This window comes from Marmota marmota, unplaced genomic scaffold, assembly GCF_001458135.2.
Source record: "Marmota marmota marmota unplaced genomic scaffold, marMar, whole genome shotgun sequence".
In the NCBI taxonomy this organism is placed as follows: Eukaryota; Metazoa; Chordata; class Mammalia; order Rodentia; family Sciuridae; genus Marmota; species Marmota marmota.
The window spans coordinates 4,202,390-4,226,993 of NW_025999942.1; the positions used below are offsets into that span (position 1 = coordinate 4,202,390).

The window sequence follows — 24,604 nt, forward strand, 5'->3', positions numbered from 1 at the left end:
AGAGCATTTTCACAACCAAAAACAGGTCAGTTTTTAAAGATTGGTCAATTCTATGTTGGTGTAGTGTAACATTATGCAATTTGCAGAAAGTAGTAAGATTTAAATGAAACTCCTCATTTCTTACTGTTACCACCCAGTGGAAAGACATGTGTGTTTAACAGCATCTCAGTTTTTTGTTTTTATTTGTTTTTTAATCAGTTAAAAGAGAAAAAACCTTTATAGCTATACAAAGGACACACAAAGACCCATTACCACAGAGGTAGACCCATGAACTGTAAGAAAAGCCTGATGAGCCTAGGGAAAGAATGGAAATGGGTTATGTTGCTGGGTCATAATGACAGCTAAACTGAAGAGGCTCAGTTCCCAGAACCACAGACCATCAGAAGAATGGAGAATGAAAACAAGTCCATGAAAGGGAACATACTATTAGCTTTGTGGTTTACCTTGTTCAAAAAATTGTGATCGTCTTTTTAAGTTTTTCAAAGAAATGGGTTCAGATGCTAGTTGGAAAATAAAAATAATAATAATAATAAATACCATATCATATCATTCATTTTAATTTCTCACCACTGGTAAATTAAATGATACCTGACACACCTTTCAAATCTGTATCAATTTTTTTTTTAATGACAAAACTAACAGCCACAGAAAACATGAATTATTTCAAGGGATACAGACACATATATTTTAGTAGTTTATATTACATTTAAATTAGTAAAAGGAACAAAAAATATCTTCATTAATAAATTTTAATAGACAACATTCATACTTTCACTGCTGTGAAAGTCATACAGTCCGTGCTAGGTCACAAAGCTTTAGGGAAATAAAAATTAACACATTTTGCTTAAGTTAATCAATCTAACATTTTTTCTGCCAAAGAATTTTCATAACACTGATGAATAAGAACTGAAAATTATTGGGGAGGAGGAGGACAACAAAATAAATAATAGCTACAGGAAGATCAAATGAAAACAAATGCTGAAATTATGATTTTTTTCAATCTAAAATATTTTGCTCTAGTTTTCAAGATCTTGTAGCTGCTAACTTAGACAAAATGAACTTCAATCAAAAAAATTAGAAAACAGTGACTTCTCCCACATATCTGTGACAAGAGTATGGCATAAAATATAAATGTGATTATTACTTCATACTAGTTGCTGTTTATTTTTCTAAACAAAATCTTCAAATGGCAGGGCCTGCGTATAGTCCTACTGTCACTAAAGCATTAGATGTCTTTATCAGTTGGCTCTGCCTGGGCCACTGGCAGAAGAGGACCAAGATGCTTTAGAGATTTGGTATCAGGAAGAAAAATAAGAAATGCTTGTTTTAAAACTTCCTTTGATTAAAAAATAAATTTTAAAAAAATTAAAATATAGTCATTTCTATTGGAAATGAAATATAAAGAGAAATAATCAATGAGGGAAAGGAAATTTATAAATTTAGGTTGGATTTGATATAGTGTACAATAAAGTGGGAAAGTTAACAAACACTATACAAATCCATCCCATTCTTGGCAGCCTGATTTTATGGTAAATGAAGCTTCATCTTCTTTGGGTATCCTTCCCTGTCATGTTGATCAGAGAGATCTTTGTTGTGTATTTTGTATGCCTGAAGAATGGTACATGGTGTACAATAGCTAAATTATTTGTGTCTGAGCAGAAAAAGAAAGAGAATGATAACTCCAAATTTCCCTAGATATTGTGCCTTTTTTTTTAAAATAAGGAGTGTGACCACTAACAACTGTTACTACAATTGGCAGTTCTCTATTAAGATTAGCTGTGTCCAAGTTTGTCTCTTTCACAACAATAAAGGGAAAAAGGAAACTTCATTCATTGTTTTTTATTTAATGAAGATTTCCTTTGCCAGCATGCCACAGCCAGAAAGCTGCTGGTCTCAGGAAAACCTGTTCTTATTTGGCTTAGGCACACAGGCACCCAGAACATGCTGCCAAAGTTTTGTTTGAAGTTCCTGAACTATTTAACGCTGGAATCAAACGCCCTTCCACCTGTTTGCAATTGGATCTGTGTGCTAACCTTTTAGTTTCAACTTGCAGTGGATCAGTTTTTCTCTCAATGAAATTAATTTTAGAATAGCAGAACTTGGGAGCTATGACTTTTTCTACATTACAGATGTAAATGATAATGTGATGTTTACCTTTTGATTCAATAGTGTTGCTTTCATCATGAATTCCATTGATTTCTTTGGATTCAGTGTACTAGAAAGGACAAACATGCTAATTAATATTCTCTTCTATTGGACTTTGAGCTTAAATAATTCATTTCTCATCAGAGAGAGTAACTTTTAACAAGATTGGTTTTAAGGCTATTGATCCTCAAAAGCTTTTTACATGTAGTAGACTTATTCTTCATTATTTGTGGAAAGATTAATGACTAGCTTCAGGCAAGGATGACCTTAAGTTTAATCAGACATTAACATTCTAAGAAATATGGTGGACAAAATAGTCTTTAATCCATTTGGTTTAACTTAATGACTAAGTAAAATGATCATATAGGAATCTCTAACATTTAAATTGTTGCTTCAGAATGTAGCAAGATCTCTATTAAGTAAAAGTTTTAGTTACAAATTTAAATTATTAATTTAAATGAACAATTCATACTCTAAATAGACACACTGTTTTCAAAGCCTATATAAAAAAGTATTATTTGACACCTAAAAAAATTCTGCATAATTTTAGAATCAATTAATGGAACTGATTATATCTTAATCACACACATAATTCTACCTATCAAATACACCCACACAAGAACTAAAAATGCTTGATGAGGTTTTATATTGCACACAATGACTACATTCCCTTTGCCAGTGAAGACTAAAGAGCATATAGAAAAGTTTTAGTGTATAATTTTACATAATTGCTACTTCACATTCATGAGATCTGAGAGATTGTTGTAATGATGAAAGACTGGTAAGAAATACCTGCAAAACAACATTATGGGATCTTTTGATTTACCATTACATAAGTCACTAATAATACCCCATTAATTGGTAAGGCCTTATGACTTTCAAAAATACATTTTATTCTCTTTACTATACATTACCTTATTCAATTACTTATGTTTTAAATGTGGTATTTAAATTGCTTAAAAAATAAATTTTCTTCTGCAGATATAATCTATATCATGGCTTTGTCTCTGTAGTATACTCCTAGTTCTCAAAATACTTACAGTAGGGCTCTGAAGGCTTTCGGAGAAATCAGTTGTTACTGATAAATCTGAAGACTTGTCTGAATTGTAAATTCCAGAAGTTGTATCAATCCACTTTGTTTCAGGTGAACCTATAATTTTGGTAGCCATACTGGTGAGATTGAGGGTTTTATGCCGTATAAATGGCAGGGAAGGCTGGTCTTTGCCCCAATCTGATTGGCACATGAAGATCAAGAAATGAGTACACATAAATGATGATGTGGAAAGAATAAAGTTACTGAAATGCACATATACAAAACACACATATATAAGACAGACAGACAGACATATCAGGTAGTGTGCAGAAGAATCACCTTCCCAAACACAAAGGTTAAATCATGTTAGTCATGAAAAGACTAGCAAATTTACTGAATCTTTCTATAAACCAAGACTAAATATTATATTTTTATGTAATAAGATGGTAGGTATGCCCTTTCACATCCAACCTCAACTGGGAACTCAGAAATACAATGATAGAAAATGTATACTGAAAGTTCTTTGAGAACAATAATAGGAATATGACCAATCATGCTTTTATACCAGTGCAGTTACGCTACTGCAGAGAAAGTTAAAGCACAGTATTTCTTAATATTCAACATCCTTACAAATGACTCCAAATGCAATTACATTTGCATTGAATTGATGTTTGCATTCAGTCCAATCAGGATATAAACTAGTCATATAATGTAGAATTCAGTAAGTTTGCTAATGAAGAGTTTTCAGACAGCATACTGAAAGAGGTATTATACAAGATTTGTTCCAACATAAAAACAAGAAGCTTTTAAGCAACAAAGTAAAATGAAAAAACACAAAATTATTAAAGCAAATTGTTACAACCACTTGCCAAAGACCAGTTTCCCAACTTAGAAAGCCAGACACAGTAAAACTCACTCACCAGACTTCCCATGGCGCCTGACATCCATCACTAGGTTTCCAGTTTCTCGAGCACGAGCCATGGTTTCCTCCCACTCTTTTGTATCCTTATATGTAAACTTGATGTTGTTAACAGCAATAATCTCATCATCTACCTGTAGCTGAGAAAATTCTGCTGGGCTACCTAAAATTAACGTAAAGTAAATTAAACAATCAATTGTCTTAAAATCCTTTATGGTCTATTAGTCACTGTTTCTTTAAATTAAGGAAAAATAACATCTTAATCTCAACTAACAACTTCTCATTGTTTTCAGATGCAGAAGAGTCACTAGATTTTTTTTAAGCTATCAAATATTTGGGGTGAGTATTTGCAACAAACAAGGCACCAAAGGCATTTTTTTAATTCTAGTAGTATGCATCTTCATTGATATTGAAAGGAGAAATGATAAGTTCACTATCCAATAAAATTTATTAACCTCCTAAGGACAAAGAAAGTCTTAATTATTTTCAGGTTAAAAATGTGATACGTGGGCTGGGATTGTGGCTCAGTGGTAGAGTGCTTGCCTAGCATGTTCGAGGCCCTGGGTTGGATCCTCAGCACCACATAAAAAAAATAAAATAAAAGTATTGTGTACAACTATTTTAAAAAATTTTTAAATGTGACATGTACTATACTTTGAGTTTGCACATCTGATACTCTCTGGAAGGGAGCAGAAAGAAATAAGGACACTTAATATTATATAACATTAATACCATAACTAAAATACCACTACCTAATTGAAGCAATCAAAAGAAAAATCAATGTTGACATGCAATTTTATGTAGCTAAAGTATATAAACAAGGGTTTCCTCTTAAATATAATAGCTCTCATTTTAATTTTAGGCCTTGTAATAATAATTGGCAAAGTTTCTGGGTTTAACTTGTTATGACCCTGGGTGGAGGAGGTAATCCCTTTACAAATATCTCAAGACCTTTTGCCTCCATAAACAATAGATATATTAGTATGCGCAAAAAACACCACATTCAGCTGGGAAAGTAGGTCTGTAGTGGAGTGCCTGCCAAGCAGGTGCCAATTCCTGGGTTCAATCCCCAAAACCACTAAATAATAAACACAATGGCTACTGATAAAAATTTCAATCAAAATCTGCAAATAAATTCTATTTGTTAGCATTTCAAAAAAATAAGCTTAAAATTGAAAAATTCTGTAAAAAGTCTTCTTCAAAACTAAAATTAATTAGGCAATAGGAATAAACAATGTATGAATCTGCAACCCCAGCTAACAGTCTCAGGGAAGAGGATACATCTTTATTTACTAATGAATTTTCACATTAGTAAAATGAATTAGTAAATATATTTTTTTCTCTTATAACAAACAAATCAATTTCTGCAATTCCCACCCACCCCCACCCCCCAGGATAGGATAACAAAGGAGAAGACAGTTCAGTAGAGTAAAATCTATGATTTACCTTCCTCAACTGATGCCACAAAGATCCTGGAAAAATCCCATTTTATTGTAAACCCAAAGTCAAGGCTGTTCCCAGGCATCTGGTTTATGCTGATTCTCATATCACTGAACTGATCCTGAAAACAAAACATGAAACGCTGGTATCAGGTGTCACTGGCACCCACACAGAGGAAAGTCTATCCAGGCAAGACGGGAAGCTGCACACAAAGCACACTTGAATTATTTCATCATAAACCGAAAGCTTCATCCTTTCTTCCTTGGCCTTCATAAAAGTATAAATATAATAAAATACTTATTTATATAAGTATCACCAAGTTTATTACTTTTTCTGCTAAAATAAGGGAAAAATCTATCAAGAATAAATATTGGGCTGGGGATGTAGCTCAAGCGGTAGCGCGCTCGCCTGGCATGTGTGCGGCCCGGGTTCAATCCTCAGCACCACATACAAACAAAGATGTTGTGTCCGCCGAAAAACTAAAAAAAATATATATTAAAAATTCTCTCTCTCTCTCTCTCTCTCTCTCTCTCTCTCCTTCCCTCTCTCTCTCTCACTCTCTTTTAAAAAAAAGAATAAATATTTTTCTTTGTATAATACTATAATTCACTTAGTCATTGATAAATCATAGGTTTTTGCCTAAAATCTAATTTACAAACCACTTATTTGCTGTCCCGGAATGAAGCATAGTGATCTGCATTATTTATTTAGTTATTTAGGCACTAGGGATTGAACCCAGGATCACTTTACCACACATCCCTATTTTATTTTGAGACAGGCTCTCTCTAAGTTGCTGAGGCTGGCCTTGAACTTTTGATCCTACTGCCTGAGCCTCCAGAGTTAACTGGCATTACAGACATGAAACATCACACCTAGCTAAATTTATGTTTAAAATAATAACATATTTATAAATAAAACAAAACCTACCTCCAATATTGACCATATTTAGCTGAATAATTTCAAGTGGTTTATAGACACATAATTCATCTACCAGTGGTGTCCCATCAAGGACTACTACCATCCCCCTTGCTGGGATCTCAAATTTGACAAGGCATTTTTGTTTGTTCAACTGCCACACAAGGACATGATGATAAAGCATAGCTGCTACACATGCTGCAAAATGCACAATGCTATCATCCAAGAGAATCTCTAAGATGCCAAGAGGATCACTATGAGACATCCTGAGCAACAGATCATGACTTCACAGAAATAACATCAGCCTATAAATGTCCAAGAATGATAGTCCGTTCAGCAAAAGGCAGAATTCTATTTCCACTTCTGTAATTTCATGTTCACCACCCAAAAACACATCCTATATTCTTACATTTCCCAGGACTTTCTTAAATCATTTTCTAAACCAGATTTCAGTTTTATAGTAAACTCAGTAAATTGCGAAAACTTCACCTTTTATGATTTACATATTTACTCTGTAAAAAAGACATAGATTTTAATATAATGAGCTTACCAGAGTAGTCCTTTAGTTCTGTATTTTATAATAAACTTATTTTAAAAAGTTCTTCCTAAAGCTATTTGACTCAAGAAGATAACCTACTCATTCTTCATTTTAATTTGGCAGTTAAATCCAAACCTAGGGCCCAATGGGCAAGTAATAAAAATTTTTGCCTAAGTTTCTCCACCCATAAAACAAGTTTAAAATTCAAGTGACCACATTCTGGGAGAAACTTGGAAGAGAATCTAAGAATTAAAAGAAAGGCAAGGGCCAGGCATATGGTGCACACCTGTAATCCCAGCAACCTGGGAGGCTGAGGCAAGAGGATCAAAAGTTCAAGGCCTGCCTCAGCAACTTAGCAAGATCTTGTCTCAAAATGAAAAAGTGCTGGGGATATAGCTCAGCAGTACAGCATCCTTGGGTTGAATACCCCTTACCAGGACCAAAAAAAAAAAAAAAACAAGGAGAAGTAAAAAAGAAAAACAAGGAAGGCACTGAATAAAGAATCAATGACTTGCTATGCCAGATGGACACATAAATGTGTTATAAAATTATTTATTTTTTCTACACTTGTGCCTTTATTCTGTACAAGACAAAGTACTTAGAACTTTGGAAAATACAGATGAGTTAGGCACAATTGTTGTTCTCAAGAAATAATTACTAACAATTCAAGAATGAGTACAGGATTTTTTTTTTAGCAAGAAAAAACATGCTGCTAATAATATAGAAAAGTTTTCAACAGAAAGCCCTTTGCAAAAGGCAGTTTAAATAGGGTTGTCCAGATGTAGTCATAATATTCATTAATAATAAGTCTCATGAATACCAATCTGAATATTAAAAAAAAAACTTTTACTAAGAATAGAAAAAAAATTACTGGTTAATTCTAAACAAAAAGCATCGTACACTTAAATTTTAGAGTGACTAAATGAAAAAAGTGGTCATCTTCACATGTGGTGATGAAAATAAGTGATCATGCTTATACACACAAAAAAATCTGACTTAGAGCCAATTAAAATGTAGAATTTATTGCTATATAAGAACACAGAGATAAACGATGGGCTAGATATTCAAAACACTAATTGAGGTTTTTCAGCATGAAGAATAAAAAACAGGATAGAGTTTTACTAAATAGTCTCCAACTACATACTCTGGGAGACAGCAAGTGAACATTAGCCTTTTCTACCAAATATAGGCTAAAGGAGAATGAGCCTGAGCCACAGAGGGAAGAGATTCACAATTACATTAGATCAGAAGAACCACCCCACTAAAGGCTGTTCTTATGGAAATGAATAAGTCTCTGAACATGTTAAAACCACCTCTCTCAAACTGTTAACAGGGGAGACTGTAGTTATAGTCTGGCAGACTGTTGTACTGACCCTTGCCATGTGGGCAATAACAGGTGCATTCCTGTCAATAACCAGGTGATCTCAGGTATGTCACTGAGCTTGGTAGAGCCTCTCTCTGTCACTATGACAATCGTTTTCAAGTATTTTTTACTTTCAAAACCCTACTTTCAAATGAAAATCTTATTCAGGCTGCTTCCTCCCCAAAACAATATACAGAAAGTATTATAACTACAGCTCAGGACAAGGCTTGTAGAGTCCTGCTTGTATAGCCTCTCCCTTGTGACACTCCCTGAAGCACCTCTGCACATGCTTTCTTTCAGTAGATTATCTCTGAAATGCCTTGCATGTGAACATATCTATGGTTATATTAAACATAAAATGATCCAACAGTGATTTTTTTTAAATATTTTTTAGTTGTAGATGGACACAATACCTTCATTCTATTTATTTATTTATTTTTTATATGTGGTGCTGAGGATCGAACCCAGGGCCCCACATGCACTAGGTGAGTGCTCTACTGCTGAGCCACAACCCCAGCCACTAAACAATGATTTCAGGTAGGATTTCTACTTCCTTATTTTTCTCTACAAAATATATGGCAGGTAAGCATCTTACAAAGGAGCTGAGTGTCACAAGTTGATAATGGGGGAATTATCTTTTCAATGGATGGAACAAGATTATAAATTACTGGGGAAACCTAGATTCTTGTGACTGATGAAGAATTATCAAGTGGTTTCAGCTCTCCATGCCAGAAAAGAGATGCTGAGATGTTCTCTACCAACATCACAGCATCTAAAATAAAATCAAATTCCCTCAAATTAAATACAGTTTAAACACACAGATATAATGAAAGCTAAGATTAGGCCACCGTTAGCCTGATGAAACAGAAGATTCTAAATTTTTAAAGAAAAACAAAATGATCTGCAGCATAAGAGTAACATTTATTTTTCCTAGATCTGCTGAATTAAGATTCTCATGTCACCACAGAAGAGAATTAATAAAGAACAGAGTCAATCTTACGTTTTATCAAGTACAAAACTATTCTGACTTTTTCAATTAGACAAATTTGTTGACTTAAAGGAAGCCTATTTATTTGAGAAAATGAACACTAAAAATAGATTTGGATTGTAAAGTCAGGAATGACAGAGGAAACACAATCTTTGGATTGGTGTCCACGTGGTTCTTTAGTGTCTTTCAGGGATTTAGTGGGATACAACTCGGCTACAGTTTGGAACTAGAATGTTCCCCCAAAGGCTCATGAGTTAAATATTTGGACATTAGCCTGTGGTGTTATTGGGAGGTAGCAGAGCTTTTAGGAGGTGGGGCTAGCTACAGGAAGTTAGGTTATTGGGAGCATCCCCTTGAGGGACAATAGGGACCCAGCCCCTCCTCTCTCTTTCTTGGCTTTCACACTGCTACAAAGTAAGCAACTTGGGTCCACCACACACCCCTACCGAACATGATATTCTGTCTTACCACAGACCCAAAGTTACATGGCCAATAACCATAGACTAAACCACTGAAAACATGAGCCAAAATAAACCTTTCCTCCTTTTCAGTTATCTCAGGTTATTTGTCACAATGACAGAAAGCTGAGGTAAACAACCTTCAAATTATGGCCCAGGGCTAATTTCTCTCAAAGAGACATCTAAGTCTTTTCCTCCATCCTCCACACCATTCTCCTTCCAAAGAGGCAGGTGGTGTTTCCACCCCTACCAATTTACACAATGCCTCCAAGCTTATCCTCCAGCCAAAGCCCTCTTCAGTCTTCATCCCAGGTCACCTCAGGCTTCACACCAGGCACTGCCAAGGATCTCTATTTTTGGGAAAGAGTCTTCTAAGTCACCCACTACCCCAGTTTCTCTTGCTCCCCCACCACATCTCTGTGGCCACTTCTCTGTTCCCCATAGGCTGCTCCTCTTCTTTCTCTCCTACTTTCATTTTGCTGTTGTTCCCCAGTTGCAACTGCCCTATAACCATTTTCACTACATGTTTGAGAAAAAGCATTAACTGCCATGAATCCAACCATGATTTAAATCCAACAGTTCTAAAATTAAAATTCATTATCTTCCTCCCCAAACCGGCTCTTCCACTTCTTGTTTTTCAAATCTTGGGTAACTGCATCACTAACTACCAGTTGCTTGAGTTAAAAACACTGGATTCTTCCTAGGCCCTGTTCTTCTGGCTTCCCCAAACTTCACACAACAAACCACACACTTTCCAACACACACACACACACACACACGATTTTTTTTTTAACTTTTTTTTTTTTTTAGTTGTTGATGGCCCTTTATTTTATTTATTTATATGTGGTGCTGGGAATTAAACCCAGGGGCCACTCGCATACTGGACAAGTGCACTACCACTAAGCCACAACCCTAGCCCCACACACATGATTTTTAATAAAGTAATATCAAGTTCACAACCCATAAATCCACCTGAATTGCTCCATCCTTCCCACCCTCCCTCCGGCTGTCATCTTAGTTCAGACTTGGTTCCCCATCTCCTGTGGTCACCTCTTAACTATCTCTCCAGCCCCCTGCACGTCTCCTCTACCTTCCCCACAGTGGCCAGAATATCAGTCACAGAACGTGTTGATTATTATATCAAACCCAATTTTAAAACTGCTGGTAGCTCCTATTGCCTATTTGATAGATTTTAAATCCTGCATTTCAGACATAGACTCAGTTATGGTTTAATTTTCAACAAATATATACCACCTTTCCTCAAAATGATTTTATCTTTATGGACCAGAAGATATCTCAATTCCTACTAGTTCTAAAATTCTAAAAAATATCCAAAGTTAAAATAAGTCAACATTTGGTGTTTTAACAATATACAGGGCAGTTCTCATTTTATATTTTTCATAAGTATTTCATATATATTTAATTCAAATTTAGGATCAGAGGGCTGGTGTTGTGACTCAGTGGTAGAATACTTGCTTATTAGCACATGTGAGGTACTGGGTTGGATCCTCAGCACCACATTAAAAGGAAGGAAGAAAGGTAGGAAAACAGGCATTGTGTCCATCTACAACTAAAAAAACATTTAATTAAAAAATTTAGGACCAGCAAAGTAGTAGGATATAAAATTAACACCCATAAATCAAAGGCATTTCTGTATATCAGTGACAAATCCTCTGAAAGGTAAATGAGGAAAACTACCCCATTTACATTAGCCTAGCCTCAAAATAAATAAATAAAATACTTGGGAATCATCTCAACAAAAGAGGTGAAAGATCTATATAATAAAAATTACAGAACCCTAAAAAAAAGAAATCAAAGAAGACCACAGAAGATGGAAAAATCTACCTTGCTATTGAATAGGCAGAATTAATATTGTCAAAATGACCATACTACCAAAAGCACTATACAGATTTAATGCAATTCCAATCAAAATCCCAATGACATTCCTCATAAAAATAGAAAAAGCAGTCATAAAATTCATCTGGAAAAATAAGAGACTCATAATAGCCAAAGCAATCCTTAGCAAAAAGAGTGAAGCAGGTGGCATCACTATTCCAGACCTTAAACTATACTATAGAGCAAAAGTAACAAAAGCAACATGGTATTGGCACCAAAGCAGACTGGTAGACCAATGGTACAGAATAGAAGACACAAAGACTATCCCACAAAAGTAAAATTATCTTGTACTAGACAAAGGCACCAAAAACATCCACTGGAGAAAAGATAGCCTCCTCAACAAATGGTGCTGGGAAAACTGAAAATCCATACGCAACAAAATGAGATTAAACCCCTATCTCTCACCATACACAAAACTTAACTCAAATGAATCAAAGACCTAGGAATAAAACCAGAGACCCTGCGTCTAATAGAAGAAAAAGTAGGCCCTGATCTCCATAATGTGGGACTAGGACCCAACTTCCTTAATAAGACTTCTTTGAAGTAAGAATTAAAATCAATAATCAATAAATGGGATGAACTCAAAACTAAAAAGTTTCTTCTCAGCAAAAGAAACAATCTGTGAGATTAACAGAGAGCTTATATCTTGGGAGCAAATCTTTACCCCTCACACATCAGACAGAGCACTAATCTCTAGGGTGTATAAAGAACTCAAAAAGCTAAGCACCAAAAAAACAAATAACCCCATCAATAAATGGGCCAAGGATATGAACAGACACTTCTCAGAAGATGATATACAATCAACAAATATATGAAAAAATTTTCATCATCACTAGCAATTAGAGAAATGCAAATCAAAATTACCCTAAGATTTCACCTCACTCCAGTCAGAATGGCAGCTATTATGAAGACAAACAACAATAAGTGTTGGCAAGGATATGGGGGGAAAAGGTACACTCATATACTGCTGGTGGGACTGCAAATTAGTGCAGCCAATATGGAAAGCAGTATGGAGATTCCTTGGAAAACTGGGAATGGAACCACCATTTGACCCAGCTATCTCTCTCCTCAGTCTATACCCAAAGGACTTAAAAACAGCATACTACAGGGTCACAGCCACATCAATGTTTATAGCAGCACAATTCACAATAACTAAACTGTGAAACCAACCTAGATGCCCTTCAATAGATGAGTGGAAAAAAAAATGTGGCATACATATATATATATAATGGAATACTACTCAGCAATAAAAGTGAATAAAATCATGGCATTGCAAGTAAATGGGTGGAGTTGGAGAAGATAATTCTAAGTGAAGTTAGCCAATCCCAAAAAAACAAATGCTGAATATTTTCTCTGATATAAGGAGGCTGATTCATAGTGGATAGGGAGGGGGAGCATGGGAGGAATAGACGAATTCTAGGACAGAGGGGTGGGAGGGGAAGGGAGGGGACATGGGGTTAGCAATGATGAAATGTGATGAATATCATTATCCAAAGTACATATATGAAGACACAAATTGGTGTGAATATACTTTGTATATAATCAGAGATATGAAAAATTGTGTTCTATATGTTAATAAGAATTATAATGCATTCTGCTGTCATATATAAATAAACAAAATTTTTATAATAAAAAATCTAGGATCAGAGAAATTATATATGTGGCCTAAGCATTTTACCAGCCTCGGGCAAGTCACATAACTCAAATCTCAAGTACTTCACTAGCAAAACTAGGATAACACTACCTACTTTGAAGGTTATTAAAGGAATTAAATAAAATATTTAAAAGGTACCAAGGCACATAGTTGATGCCTAGTAATTATTTTCTTTTTCCATAGAAACAACATTAAATATGACATATGCACTGGCTAAACAGTTTCCAAACTAAAAGAAAACCCAACTAAAGAAAATCCTATTTAACTCTCACACACTTAGCTCTAAAGCCCAGCTGACTCATGCAGCATTCAACAACGATTTACAGTTGCAAGCACAGTGCTAATAGGGAGAAAGACAGACTTACTTTCTACCCTACAGAACAGGGTCTCATGAAATGACAAGACAAGTAAAATGCTGGGTACAAAGCCTTTGATAAGAAAAGCTCTGGCTACTTAAAATAGGCACTTACAGGCTTGAGATCAGGAAAGAGATGTGTATAAAGCTTGCTTCCTTCCATACCCACCATCCTACTTTAAGGTACTGTTTTTAAAATGTCTGGAGCAGAGGTTTTAGAAGGGCAGTGGTTTTTTGTTGGATATAAGATAAGAGAATTCTGAAAGGACAGAAAAGAAAAAGGAAACCTGTAAGCAGTTTTAGGGAAAAATTATGAAAGCCATATCTGGGAGGCAGCTCAAGAAGGAAGAACAGCTCAGAGTCATACTACCCGCGCTTCTCTTTCCTTGGGTCATCCCCAGAATGGCCCTGACAGTCCAGATTGGCAAGGGAGATGGGGGACAGAGGGGGAAAAACAAAAATCCCATCTCAGCAATGGAGAGGGAAAGGAAATTCCTGTGGGCAAACTGTAAATGAGGCCACATTAAGTTCTTTCCTTCATTATGTTTTTCCTTCTTTATGGCAAAAACCACCTTATAACCACAATTCTGTGATGGGTTCCTAACAAGTCTTACCTGCAGAGTCTGCTTTCTTAAAATAATTTTCTATAACATCACAAAGCTTACATTCCTTAGACACTCCTTAATCTTTAAATTCCCACACTAAATTACCATCTGGATCAAGTTCATACTTCAGCAGTAATCAAGGCCTTGAATGCAGTTCAAATTAATATTAATTGCCAGTGATACACAAAGGCTATATGGAAGGCACAGAGAATTATGCCTGAAAAGGGAACACCTAAATATATGGAGCAAGGAAGAATCTAACAAATCAAACTTTCAGGACTGCACAGTTCAATTTCCAGCTAGGGAGATGTGACATCTTGATTCATGAAGGAAGCAGTTCTCCTAGGCTCTGAAGGAACAAAAGGACATAAAACAGCAGGGATAGGTGAGGCCAACATTTTCACATGGGGTAATAATAAAAACAAATAAAATGTGTCAAGAAAGTATATGATGTGCCCAAGAAAAATGTCAGCTCTACTTGTGTAACTCAATCACCCCCACTTCCCTATGACATAGCATGATGTCACCAATCTTGGATCAGACTGCCTGGGTTCAAATCCTAACTCTACCATTTGGTATCATGTATGGCCTTGGACAAGTAACACGACCATTGCATGCATCAAATTTCACAACTATAAAATTGGGGTAACAATGATGGTGCTGACATCATACAGTTTCTCTGGAGCACAGAAATAACTAAGTCTAGCCTGACATCAGGACAAATGAATCTGATCAACAGTCTTATATGAAATGTACAACCATCTGACTACTTCCAAAGCATATGCATTTGCAGAAAACGAACCTGAATTAGGGTAGTGGCAGCTGGGATAGACAGGAGAAACACTGATCAAGACTGTAGAGAGGGGCTGGGGATGTGGCTCAAGCGGTAGCGCGCTCGCCTGGCATGCGTGCGGCCCGGGTTCGATCCTCAGCACCACATACAAACAAAGATGTTGTGTCCGCCGAGAACTAAAAAATAAATATTAAAAAAAAAAAAAAAAAAGACTGTAGAGAAAGACATGCAAGCACACTACCAGCAAAGTGCAAGATGGGAAAGAGAAAGAAGATCAGAAGAACACCCTTTCACCCATCTACCAAAATATCTATACATTCAGTCACATACTATTTTTGATTCTGCTGTTCTCTGAACACCTAGAGGTTCTGGAGTTTGAAGGAAAGTTTGGAAGAATGTTGTACAAGGCCCTTTACATATTCCTCATCAGGCTTTCATATCCTCTAAATTAGTAAACTCCATAGGCTACTTTTCCATTAGGACAAAAATGAATACCCAAAGCATCATACATGGGTACATCACCAGATGAAATATACCAATGTTCAAGAATTCCAAGAGTTCCAAAGTTAAAAATAATTTTAAAAATAATTTTTCCTGGTGGAATACTATTTCGAGTTTGGTGTCAAAAGAGCACAAATCCATTATTAATGAAATCTGAAACAATGTCACATGGATTTGGCCTCCTCTGAACTGCAATAGCTTGGAACATACCCACACACCACATGTAGCTTCTTTTCTTTCATCCCTGGATGAGGCTTGTCAGCTGCCACCCTGAGGGAGGTCCCATCACCTTGCATGCAACACATCAATCAGGCTGTTCTACTCAGTTTGTTGTTTGATAGGTGGAGGCAAACATACAAGTCCATAAAACAAAAGATACCTTGCCTCTGTTTTTTTTATTCATCCACTGGGACCTTATGTCCCTCAAGTATAATACAGGCCATTGTTCTTTTCCACTTGAAATCTATAATGCTAATTACATATTTCCAACTACTTAAAAATATAACAAAATAATTTACAACTAATAATTCTGCAAGCTGAAGAAATTGCTTTTAGGCATATGTTTGTAAATATGCATGGGAAAAATTGAAAGAAAAAAAAAACCCTAAATGTTAACAGTGATTATTTCTTAATGACGGAATTATGAGATTTTTTTTAAAGAAAGAGAGAGAGAGAGAGAGAGAGAGAGAGAGAGAGAGAGAATATGAATCTTTTTTGTAGATGGACACAACACAATGCCTTTATTTTTATGTGGTGCTGAGAATTGAACCCGGGTCCCGCCCATCCTAGGCGAGCGCTCTACAGCTGAGCCACAATTCCAGCCCCGAGAGAGTTTTTTTTTTAAACATTTATTTTTTAGTTGTAGTTGGACACAATACCTTTATTTCACTTATTTATTTTTGTATGTGGTACTGAGGATCGAACCCAGGGTCTTGCATGAGCGAGGCAAGTGCTCTACCCAGCCCCTGAGAGATTTTTATTCTTTATTCTTCATACACTTCCAATTTTTCTTAGGCATATAGTACCTTATAATCAGAAAATTTAAAAAGGAAAATTTATTTTAAGTTTTTAAAGCTTTTCTATACAAATAAAAATCTAACAATACTTACTTACCCCAAGTCATATACTTGGTCTTTCATTCAGCTAGATAAGAGAGTTCCAGACCAAGCCAAAGAACCACAAAGTTTCTCCATGCTAAAGGGTTCTTACAACTAACAAGTTGCTTAATGAGATTTTTTTCTAAAAGAGAAAAGCTTTCTGTTTGATTGCAAATACTTTTAGTATGTTTCACTAAAAGAGCATTTATTACATAATTCTCTTAAAAGTTAACCATAAGGGTTTTTAACATTTTTTTAGTTGTCAATGGACCTTTATTTTACTTATTTATATGCAATGTTGAGAATCAAACCCAGTGACTCACACATGCTAGACAAGTGCTCTTCTGCCACTGAGCCACACCCTCAGCCCCTCCATCAGGATTTTAAATAGGAAAAACAACAAATCTTCATCTGATGGCATATTTTGTTTGGACTCCGAATGTTAAGGATCACAATCATTATATTATACTGTAACTAAGCCTCAATATTCCATTAAGAGACAACGCACAACCCAAACTTCTGCACATTCTAAAGTAGAAATTAATATTAAAAGTCAGTAGGAGGTTAAGATAAAAGAGGAAAAAATTGCTATGTTCCTAGAGGCTAGCATATATCATGCGTACAGATTTCTCCTTCTGGCCAGTTAGTTTCCCTGGGAAGAGGCTAAGCTTACCCACATGTACATCATATCTGTATCTAAAACCTTCCAAGCTACTCTTGCTGAAATGTGAACTTGAGAGAAAATACCAGACAAACCCCAAGGAGATTGGTCCATTAGGTTTTCACACAAAGAGATCACAAGGGTTAGTTGAAAGTGTCACAAATAAACATAACATCATTTTGTATGTTACCAGCTAGACTCAACAGTCAATAATATGGCTTCCAGAAATAAATCCTTAGGTGCCTGAACTGCAATGATAAACAGCCTTCCCAAACTCACCTGGGACCTGGAGACCTCTCTTTGTGGTGAATTTCTTCCTTCTCCCGACTCAGACACTGAGTTTGGGCCTGACATTAAAGACAATGTGGCTTTAGAAGTGGCAGTATGGTCTTGGGAGAAAGATGAGAAGGTCGGTGTAGGAGAGGGCAACCTCACCACACCTTCTCCTGCAGCTGCCTCGCTCTTGCTGGATGAGCTTGAGACCAACTGGCTATTGTCAGGCTTCTGGGCAGGTGTGTTGAATGAATTATTTTGGATTCTCTTACTACCTTCCACATCTCCATTATACTTCCAGCCATCATCCATCTAAATAGGAAACACTGTTTTAAACTTGATATTCTGTTACTTTATTTTCTGCTTAAAAAACATTTAACACGTTAAACCTACAAAAGTAAAATATACCTCACACAGCAAAGCATTGCTAAAAGCTTGGCATTCTTTCACACCAACAGATACATACTTTTATAAAGAAGAATTATTGTTATAATATAAGATTTCATACAAATTTCTGAAACTTGCTCTGCTTGTTTACATTACTCAAGGCCAACAGACAAATCTCTAAACTGGTACCCCTAGTACCCTAAATTAATTCTTTAAATTGTTGAAAATCTCATAGTGTAGATGGCAATAATTCAAAACTTTAAAATTGTTCAAGGTTTTTTGTCACTTCTAAAAAATATCACAACAAAATCCCATAGGTCTTTATAATGGGAACTCCCCCCACACAATTTTGCTAGATTAATTATAATGATCAAAATTTGCATCTACATATATATCATATATATATGCATATATCATATATTTTATATGAACATATATATAATTTCTAAAATTTAGGAATGTACTCACAACATGTAAGAATGCCTGTTTCTCTGCATCTTAACCAGCACTAGACATTTTCAGCCTTCTAAATCTTTGTCAGTCTGATGGGTAGAAGTTTATACTTCTCACTCTTGCTCCAATGAGACCAAACATGCTTCTATGTGCTTTATGTTATCAGCCATTTAAATTTCCTTGCCCTTAAATTTGCCATGTTTTCTATATCAATTTTTCTATTATTTATCTTCCCCTTACCAAAGCATGAAAAAATTTTATACTTTAGAGATACTGACCCTTCATCTATAATAGTTTTCTTGACTCCATCAATCATCTTAACCATGATAATGACGTCCATCATATCAATTTATTCTTTTTAGTTGTTAATGGATTTATTTTGTTTATTTATATGCAGTGCTGAGAATCAAACCCAGTGCTTCAACATGCTAGGCAAGCACCCTACCAATGAGCCACAATCCCAGCCCTCAATTTAATTTTTATGTTGTCAATATGCCTATATTTTCCTTAATATAATGACCGCAGGTTTCCTGGCAGGTTCACCTCACCTCAAATACTCCAATTGTTTTAAGTTATATTTTGTTTTCTCTTCTCTATTTTAAGACTGTACATTGGCAGAACTAATAGGACTTTGCATATTAATGTTAAGACTGTATTGTTTCCTTTCATATAATTCAGATAAACATGCTGGATGTGTGATAATTCATTATGAGAAAAAAATGCTGCAATATTGTTTATCCTTCAAAATCCCAACAGAAATATATATCTTGGAATAAACTATTTAAATAATTTTTTTCAAACATATCAAGTTCTAATGTGAGAAATCAGGATAAAATAGCAATCTGTATATAAACTCCTAAAATACTTAGGTTAAACTCCAGAAAATTGCTGTTTTATAGGTTGAAAAGAGGTAGCTACTGGCAATTTCATATTGTTCAACCTCATACTTTACAAAAGCAGTATCTGACTTTTTTTTGCAGTGTGATGGGTTGAACCCAGAGTACCATGCACACTAGGCAAGTACTCTACTATTGTGCTACAACCTCAGCACAAAAAACTGTATTTGAAAAAAAAAATAGTAGTTGAAAAGAATAAATGCACTGCTTTAGCATTTCTCTTATTTCATTATTTAAAATGTATCCTCTCTACTTTCACTGAATTTAAAGTTCCCCAAGTTTTTGCTCTTCAGAATAGACTAAATACACTAAGAGACATTTTTACCGTGAAGGATCTAGGGAGTGATGAGATTCCCCTTGACTGTGTGCCAAAAGGTCTCGGTGTGACCACAGATGTTAACCTGGCTGTATCAGTTTTCTGGTAACTTCTAGGGAGAGAAGATGAAACTCGAGTTGACTCTATTTGCATACTCAGGGAACGCTGAGAAGACAAAGAGGCTGGGTATTCTGCAGAGCTTGTAGAAGGAAACTGAACTTCAGATGCTACACTGTCCTGTCTTTCCATAAAAGTTATAGGCTCTTCTTTAGGAGTCTCAGGAGGATGTGTTGTTCCCTCCTCTTCCACTCTCTCGCTCTGATAACTGGCTTCGGACTGAGTCAGCGTAGCAGGTAGCTCTTCATCACTCAAAACATCGTCGGAGGAATACATCCTCCTAGATGTAATTGTAGACTTTTGATTTCGAGATTCCCTTCACAGAGAGAAACACACCATCACAACAAAGTTAGGCATCTGACACCAGAAGTGGAGGGGCTGTAATTAAAATTTAAATCATCTAGGACTAAAAACACCACTGACACTTAACAAAATAATCAACATAACACTATCAGAGTGTGATGATGTATAATTTTTTAATGCCCCAACTAACAAAGGTTATAAGAAGTTAATTTTTTTATTATTAAACAGGCTCTCTATTACTTTTTCATAAAGATATTACTTTTGAGGGAGATCATAGTTTAACAAGGAAATTTTAACAAGGGGCTATTCATAAAATTTTATCCAAAAGCTATAGGTTTCCAAATTTGAAACACTATATATAAATGACTAACAATCAATTTGAACCCTCCAAATCTGTGAATTCCTTGACAGCATTGTGAACTATTTGCTATATAAAATTTATAACACATTAGTAAAAGAGGACAAAGCACAAGCTTTAATGAAGATCCAGTCATTGTTTCATGCAGCTTGATAAAAATTCCATGGATAACAATAACAGACTAAAAGTAACTATTCATTTTTAAAGCGTTGATGAAACACGCTCATCTAACATTTAGTAAGGCTAATTGTGTTGCATTTAAGGAAAGGAAACTGTTAATCGTTGGCTGTTCAGACACAAAGGAGCTTTGTTTAATTTCACCTGGCAGCATATTTCCTCTTTGACATTATTCTTAAAGCATAGTTGCCTTCTCCAGAGCCTGTAAATATCCTAAGATTTCACACAGTAACTGCTTTACAGGAGAGCTTAAATTTGACCTTTACCCTGCTATTTTGCAATGCACAGAATAAATAAACACATACATTAATGCTTATATAAGACTTCCTTTAAGATAAAATTTATATTCTATCACTAAAACAGAAAAAAAGAACTTTGTTGTATTTTATACAATTCAGTTAAAAGTGAGAGCTGATTTTATTTGCCCATTCCATTCCTAAGTTCACTTTAAAAGGGCAAAAAGTAGTATATTTTCTGCACCAAATACAGCCAATAGCTTCACTTTGTGTGTGAATGTACAATGTGAAAAAAAGAAATACTGTCCACCTATATTGAGTACTCATTCCTTTTGCTAATTCAAATCATTATTTTAGCATTTTTTTTAAACTACAGAGCAAAATCCTAGATGTTTCATTCCATACATGATTAAGTTTAAAATGGGTAAACACATACCACACCACACTTACACAAAACCTCCATTTCTAACACCAGCATCTCCAACCATGACCTGTCTATTCGGCCCTGTTACCTGTCCTGCAGCATTTCCTTAAACGTCTTGGAGCTTCTCTCAGACTTCTCAAGTGCTTGCTTTTCAATTTCTTCCCTCTCTTCTTTTTTCTTCTGTAGATCTGAAGTGTAACTTTTCCGACGATCTTTCCATCTTGCAAGGTCCTGACAGAAAATCACATCAGCCGGGTCATACCTGAGTTCCTACACACCCTTTTCAGCAGTGAGAGTGCGCCAGAGGATCCTGTTACATCACCGAAGCCATTCACTCCCATTTGTGCCAAGGTGCCCCAATTTTGCTTTTTATAGCCGGTGTTTCTGTACCAAGCCTTTATCTCATGCATCTCTCTGAAAAAACTGACCTAATAAGATAGTTCCCATTTTTGTTTTCCCAGAAAGTGTCACCTCATTGCCCAGTTCAGAGAGAATGCTAAATGCGTGTAATTAGGTGTCAAATTAGGCAGATCAGGAACTGTTACAAATTCATTTTTGTCTTACTCCAAAAACCTAGCTGTTATGTGAAAGGATATGTTTTCTAGTACAATGGAAACAGATGTGTTAACTGCACCAGGTAAGTGCAGGTGCAGAATAGTCTCCTTTAACTAACAGGAGCTCCATCCCTATAAACACATATGAATAAGATGTAGTTCCCCTCAAGAAACTCAGCCTGGAAGGGAGAGAAACACAAGTGAATAAAGTTCAGTAATGAGTGTGACAGGATTGCATGGGAGAGTGAGGGTCTTATATAAAGACGGTTTAATTTTACTTCCATATGGGGAGAATTTGCAAAGTCTTCAAATTTGCTTCACTGGCCAGGGCAGACTCATATATAGGATGTCAAAGAGCGTATACTTCAAATGGATCAAGGGAATATGGAAGATCAGGTAGCCACAAGCCAATAGCTGTTTCCCATATCCCTAGAAATATTAAGCTTAACCAAGCTAGCAATATCAGGACAGACAACTTAATCCTGGTTCCCCCTAGAATTTCCCTAATAGCCTAGGCTAGTTCTGACACTTACGGGTTTAAAACATTTTGAAAAGTACAAACTTTTCTATGTCTCCAAACAGAGAAATCCCATGCTAAGGATTGCAAGAGGCATTCCAGTCCAAACAGAAGTGCATCCAAGGTCTCAGACAAAGCCAAACCTCACCCCTAAGGCATGTAAAGTTTGATTTATACCCTTTGGGGGTAAACAGGACTATCCTGCTTCTAAAACAGCCTGAAATCAATATGAATTATTCCCATAAAGAACAAAAGGAGTGTGCATTTAGTCCTAGACAATAAGAGGCATGAATTTTCATCTGACTTAATGGATAAAAACCCCTCAATACTTTTTATTTTCATACCAAAATATTCACCATGCATTTTGGCAAAGTGAAATTGAGTTACTGTTTCTTGACAATTAAATTAAGTTCCCAATAAAAGAGGCATTGGAATTTGAAACTGAAGTCAAAACAGGCTTCATCATCATTACAAATATTTTAATTCCTTTGAAAATTAAGATTTACTATATCTGGCCATTTTGTTCATGCTACTATTCAACTCTCTTACCATAAAGTTGTCCTCAAACTATGTATAGCTTATCTGTTTTTGTTCTTATTATTCTTTCCATTTATAACAATTACTCCATTCAAAAAATTTAAAAATTATACTTTATTCTTTAGGATCAAAACTAAAACATCTCATTTTGATTCATACTAGATAATTCCTTCTTCAGCCAAAATATTACTCTTGGTTAATTTTTTCCCCAATCTCCTTAATAAATTTTAATAACCCTTTCATCTCTCCCTACTAATGCCAAGAGCTATGTTAGACCAATCCCAACCTTGAGCAAGGTCTTTTCCTATCAAAAGCATAATTAACAGTTTTACCCCAACTCAACACAAAAGCCAGAAAATAAGCCCACTCTGCTTCAAGGAAGCAGCTTTGTATTTTTTGAAAACTCATAGAGAATATTAAGAACTAAATATTCTCTTACTTTTACCAGTGGTCTTTAGGATATGCAATAGTCACAGGTAAAACAGGCTCAAAACTCATTGGTGCGACTTTCTCCAGAACTGAATGCTATAAATAGCAAGAAAAACTCTCTCTCAAATATATTGACTCTCTTTCAAGAAAAGCAAATGCATGTTCTCCGTTTCCCAATTTAATAATACTCACATCCTGCCATTTCTGATCTTGTTCTTTTAATTGTGATTTAATTTTCTGCATCTCCTCATAACGCAATTGACGCAAGTTCTGAACATCCTCTGCGCTGACGTCACTCATGGACTTACTCCTAGAACAAAAACACCCACAGTCACGAAGGTTTGCATGTCTGGTCTTAAGGTCAAAATGAAGGCTGGGCTTATATTTGGAAATTCTATCTAAATTTCTTCTGTACCACCTAGACATTTTCGGCGATAGTATCACCGAAATAGCTCTGGAGAGATAAATGGTATTTTTCCAAAATGCAGAAACAAGAGCCTAGTACTCAACTTGGGTGTGAATTTTTTTGTTCTTCCCCCCCCACACACACACAAAATGGCCAAATTAACCCTGTATAAGTCTGACAACAACAAATAATAATAATAATATTATTATTATTATTATTCCAACATTCAGACTTGGAGGCATCAATGCACAAATGGATAACTTGAGAAACAAAAGTACCAGTCACCCGAATCACCTATTTTCTACCTTCCCTAAAGATAAGCTATGGAGGTTTGGCTGCATTTTCTGAGCACTCACTAAATAATTTAGTGATTACCTGATATTTTCTCCTCAAGTTCAATACCATGACTAGATGTGCTTCTACTTCTCAATGATTCTAATAAGATCTTCCCACCACAGAACTAGACTTGCTGTCAAAAGACCACGGGTAGTTTCTGGTAGCCACTTAGAACCACCTCAGCTGCCATCTCCTTGATTAAAGCAGTGTTTCTGTGTTTAACTTGCAACCCCTGCACAAGATTTTGCTGAGATTTAGCTCTGAAGAGTTCAGTCAGGCAAGAAAGCAATGGGCAGAACGGAGGAGGTCACAGGCACATGTCTGCTGTCAGTATATACCCGTTAACTGCACCAGAGAAAAATGGGTGTAAGAAAGGTCTCCCAGGAAAGAAGAGGTCAGGTCTGAATACTGAAAAGCAGTCAGGAATATGAGAGGGGGGAGAGGGGGAGGGGGGGAGGGAGGGAGGGGGGAGGGGAGGGAGTAGGAGGGAGGGGGGAGGGGAGGGAGAGGAGGGAGGGAGAGGA

General features: G+C 35.9%; 1 protein-coding gene across 12 annotated transcripts in view; it reads right to left on the reverse strand.

Moving 5' to 3' along the window:
* Positions 1-24,604, reverse strand: part of Lmo7 (LIM domain 7) — a 217,411-nt gene that overhangs the window by 17,518 nt on the left and 175,289 nt on the right. For 7 of the 12 annotated variants that reach the window (XM_048801285.1, XM_048801293.1, XM_048801292.1 and 4 more), the window contains 9 exons: positions 23,531-23,648; positions 21,390-21,532; positions 19,696-20,119; positions 17,641-17,946; positions 5,544-5,658; positions 4,099-4,260; positions 3,186-3,376; positions 2,155-2,215; positions 444-500 (listed from right to left, as the gene is read on the reverse strand). In XM_048801285.1, the coding sequence (XP_048657242.1) occupies positions 444-500; positions 2,155-2,215; positions 3,186-3,376; positions 4,099-4,260; positions 5,544-5,658; positions 17,641-17,946; positions 19,696-20,119; positions 21,390-21,532; positions 23,531-23,648 (1,577 nt within the window). The remainder of the gene's footprint in view (positions 1-443; positions 501-2,154; positions 2,216-3,185; positions 3,377-4,098; positions 4,261-5,543; positions 5,659-17,640; positions 17,947-19,695; positions 20,120-21,389; positions 21,533-23,530; positions 23,649-24,604) is intronic. The other 5 variants (XM_048801288.1, XM_048801287.1, XM_048801294.1 and 2 more) reach the window with 2 other exon arrangements.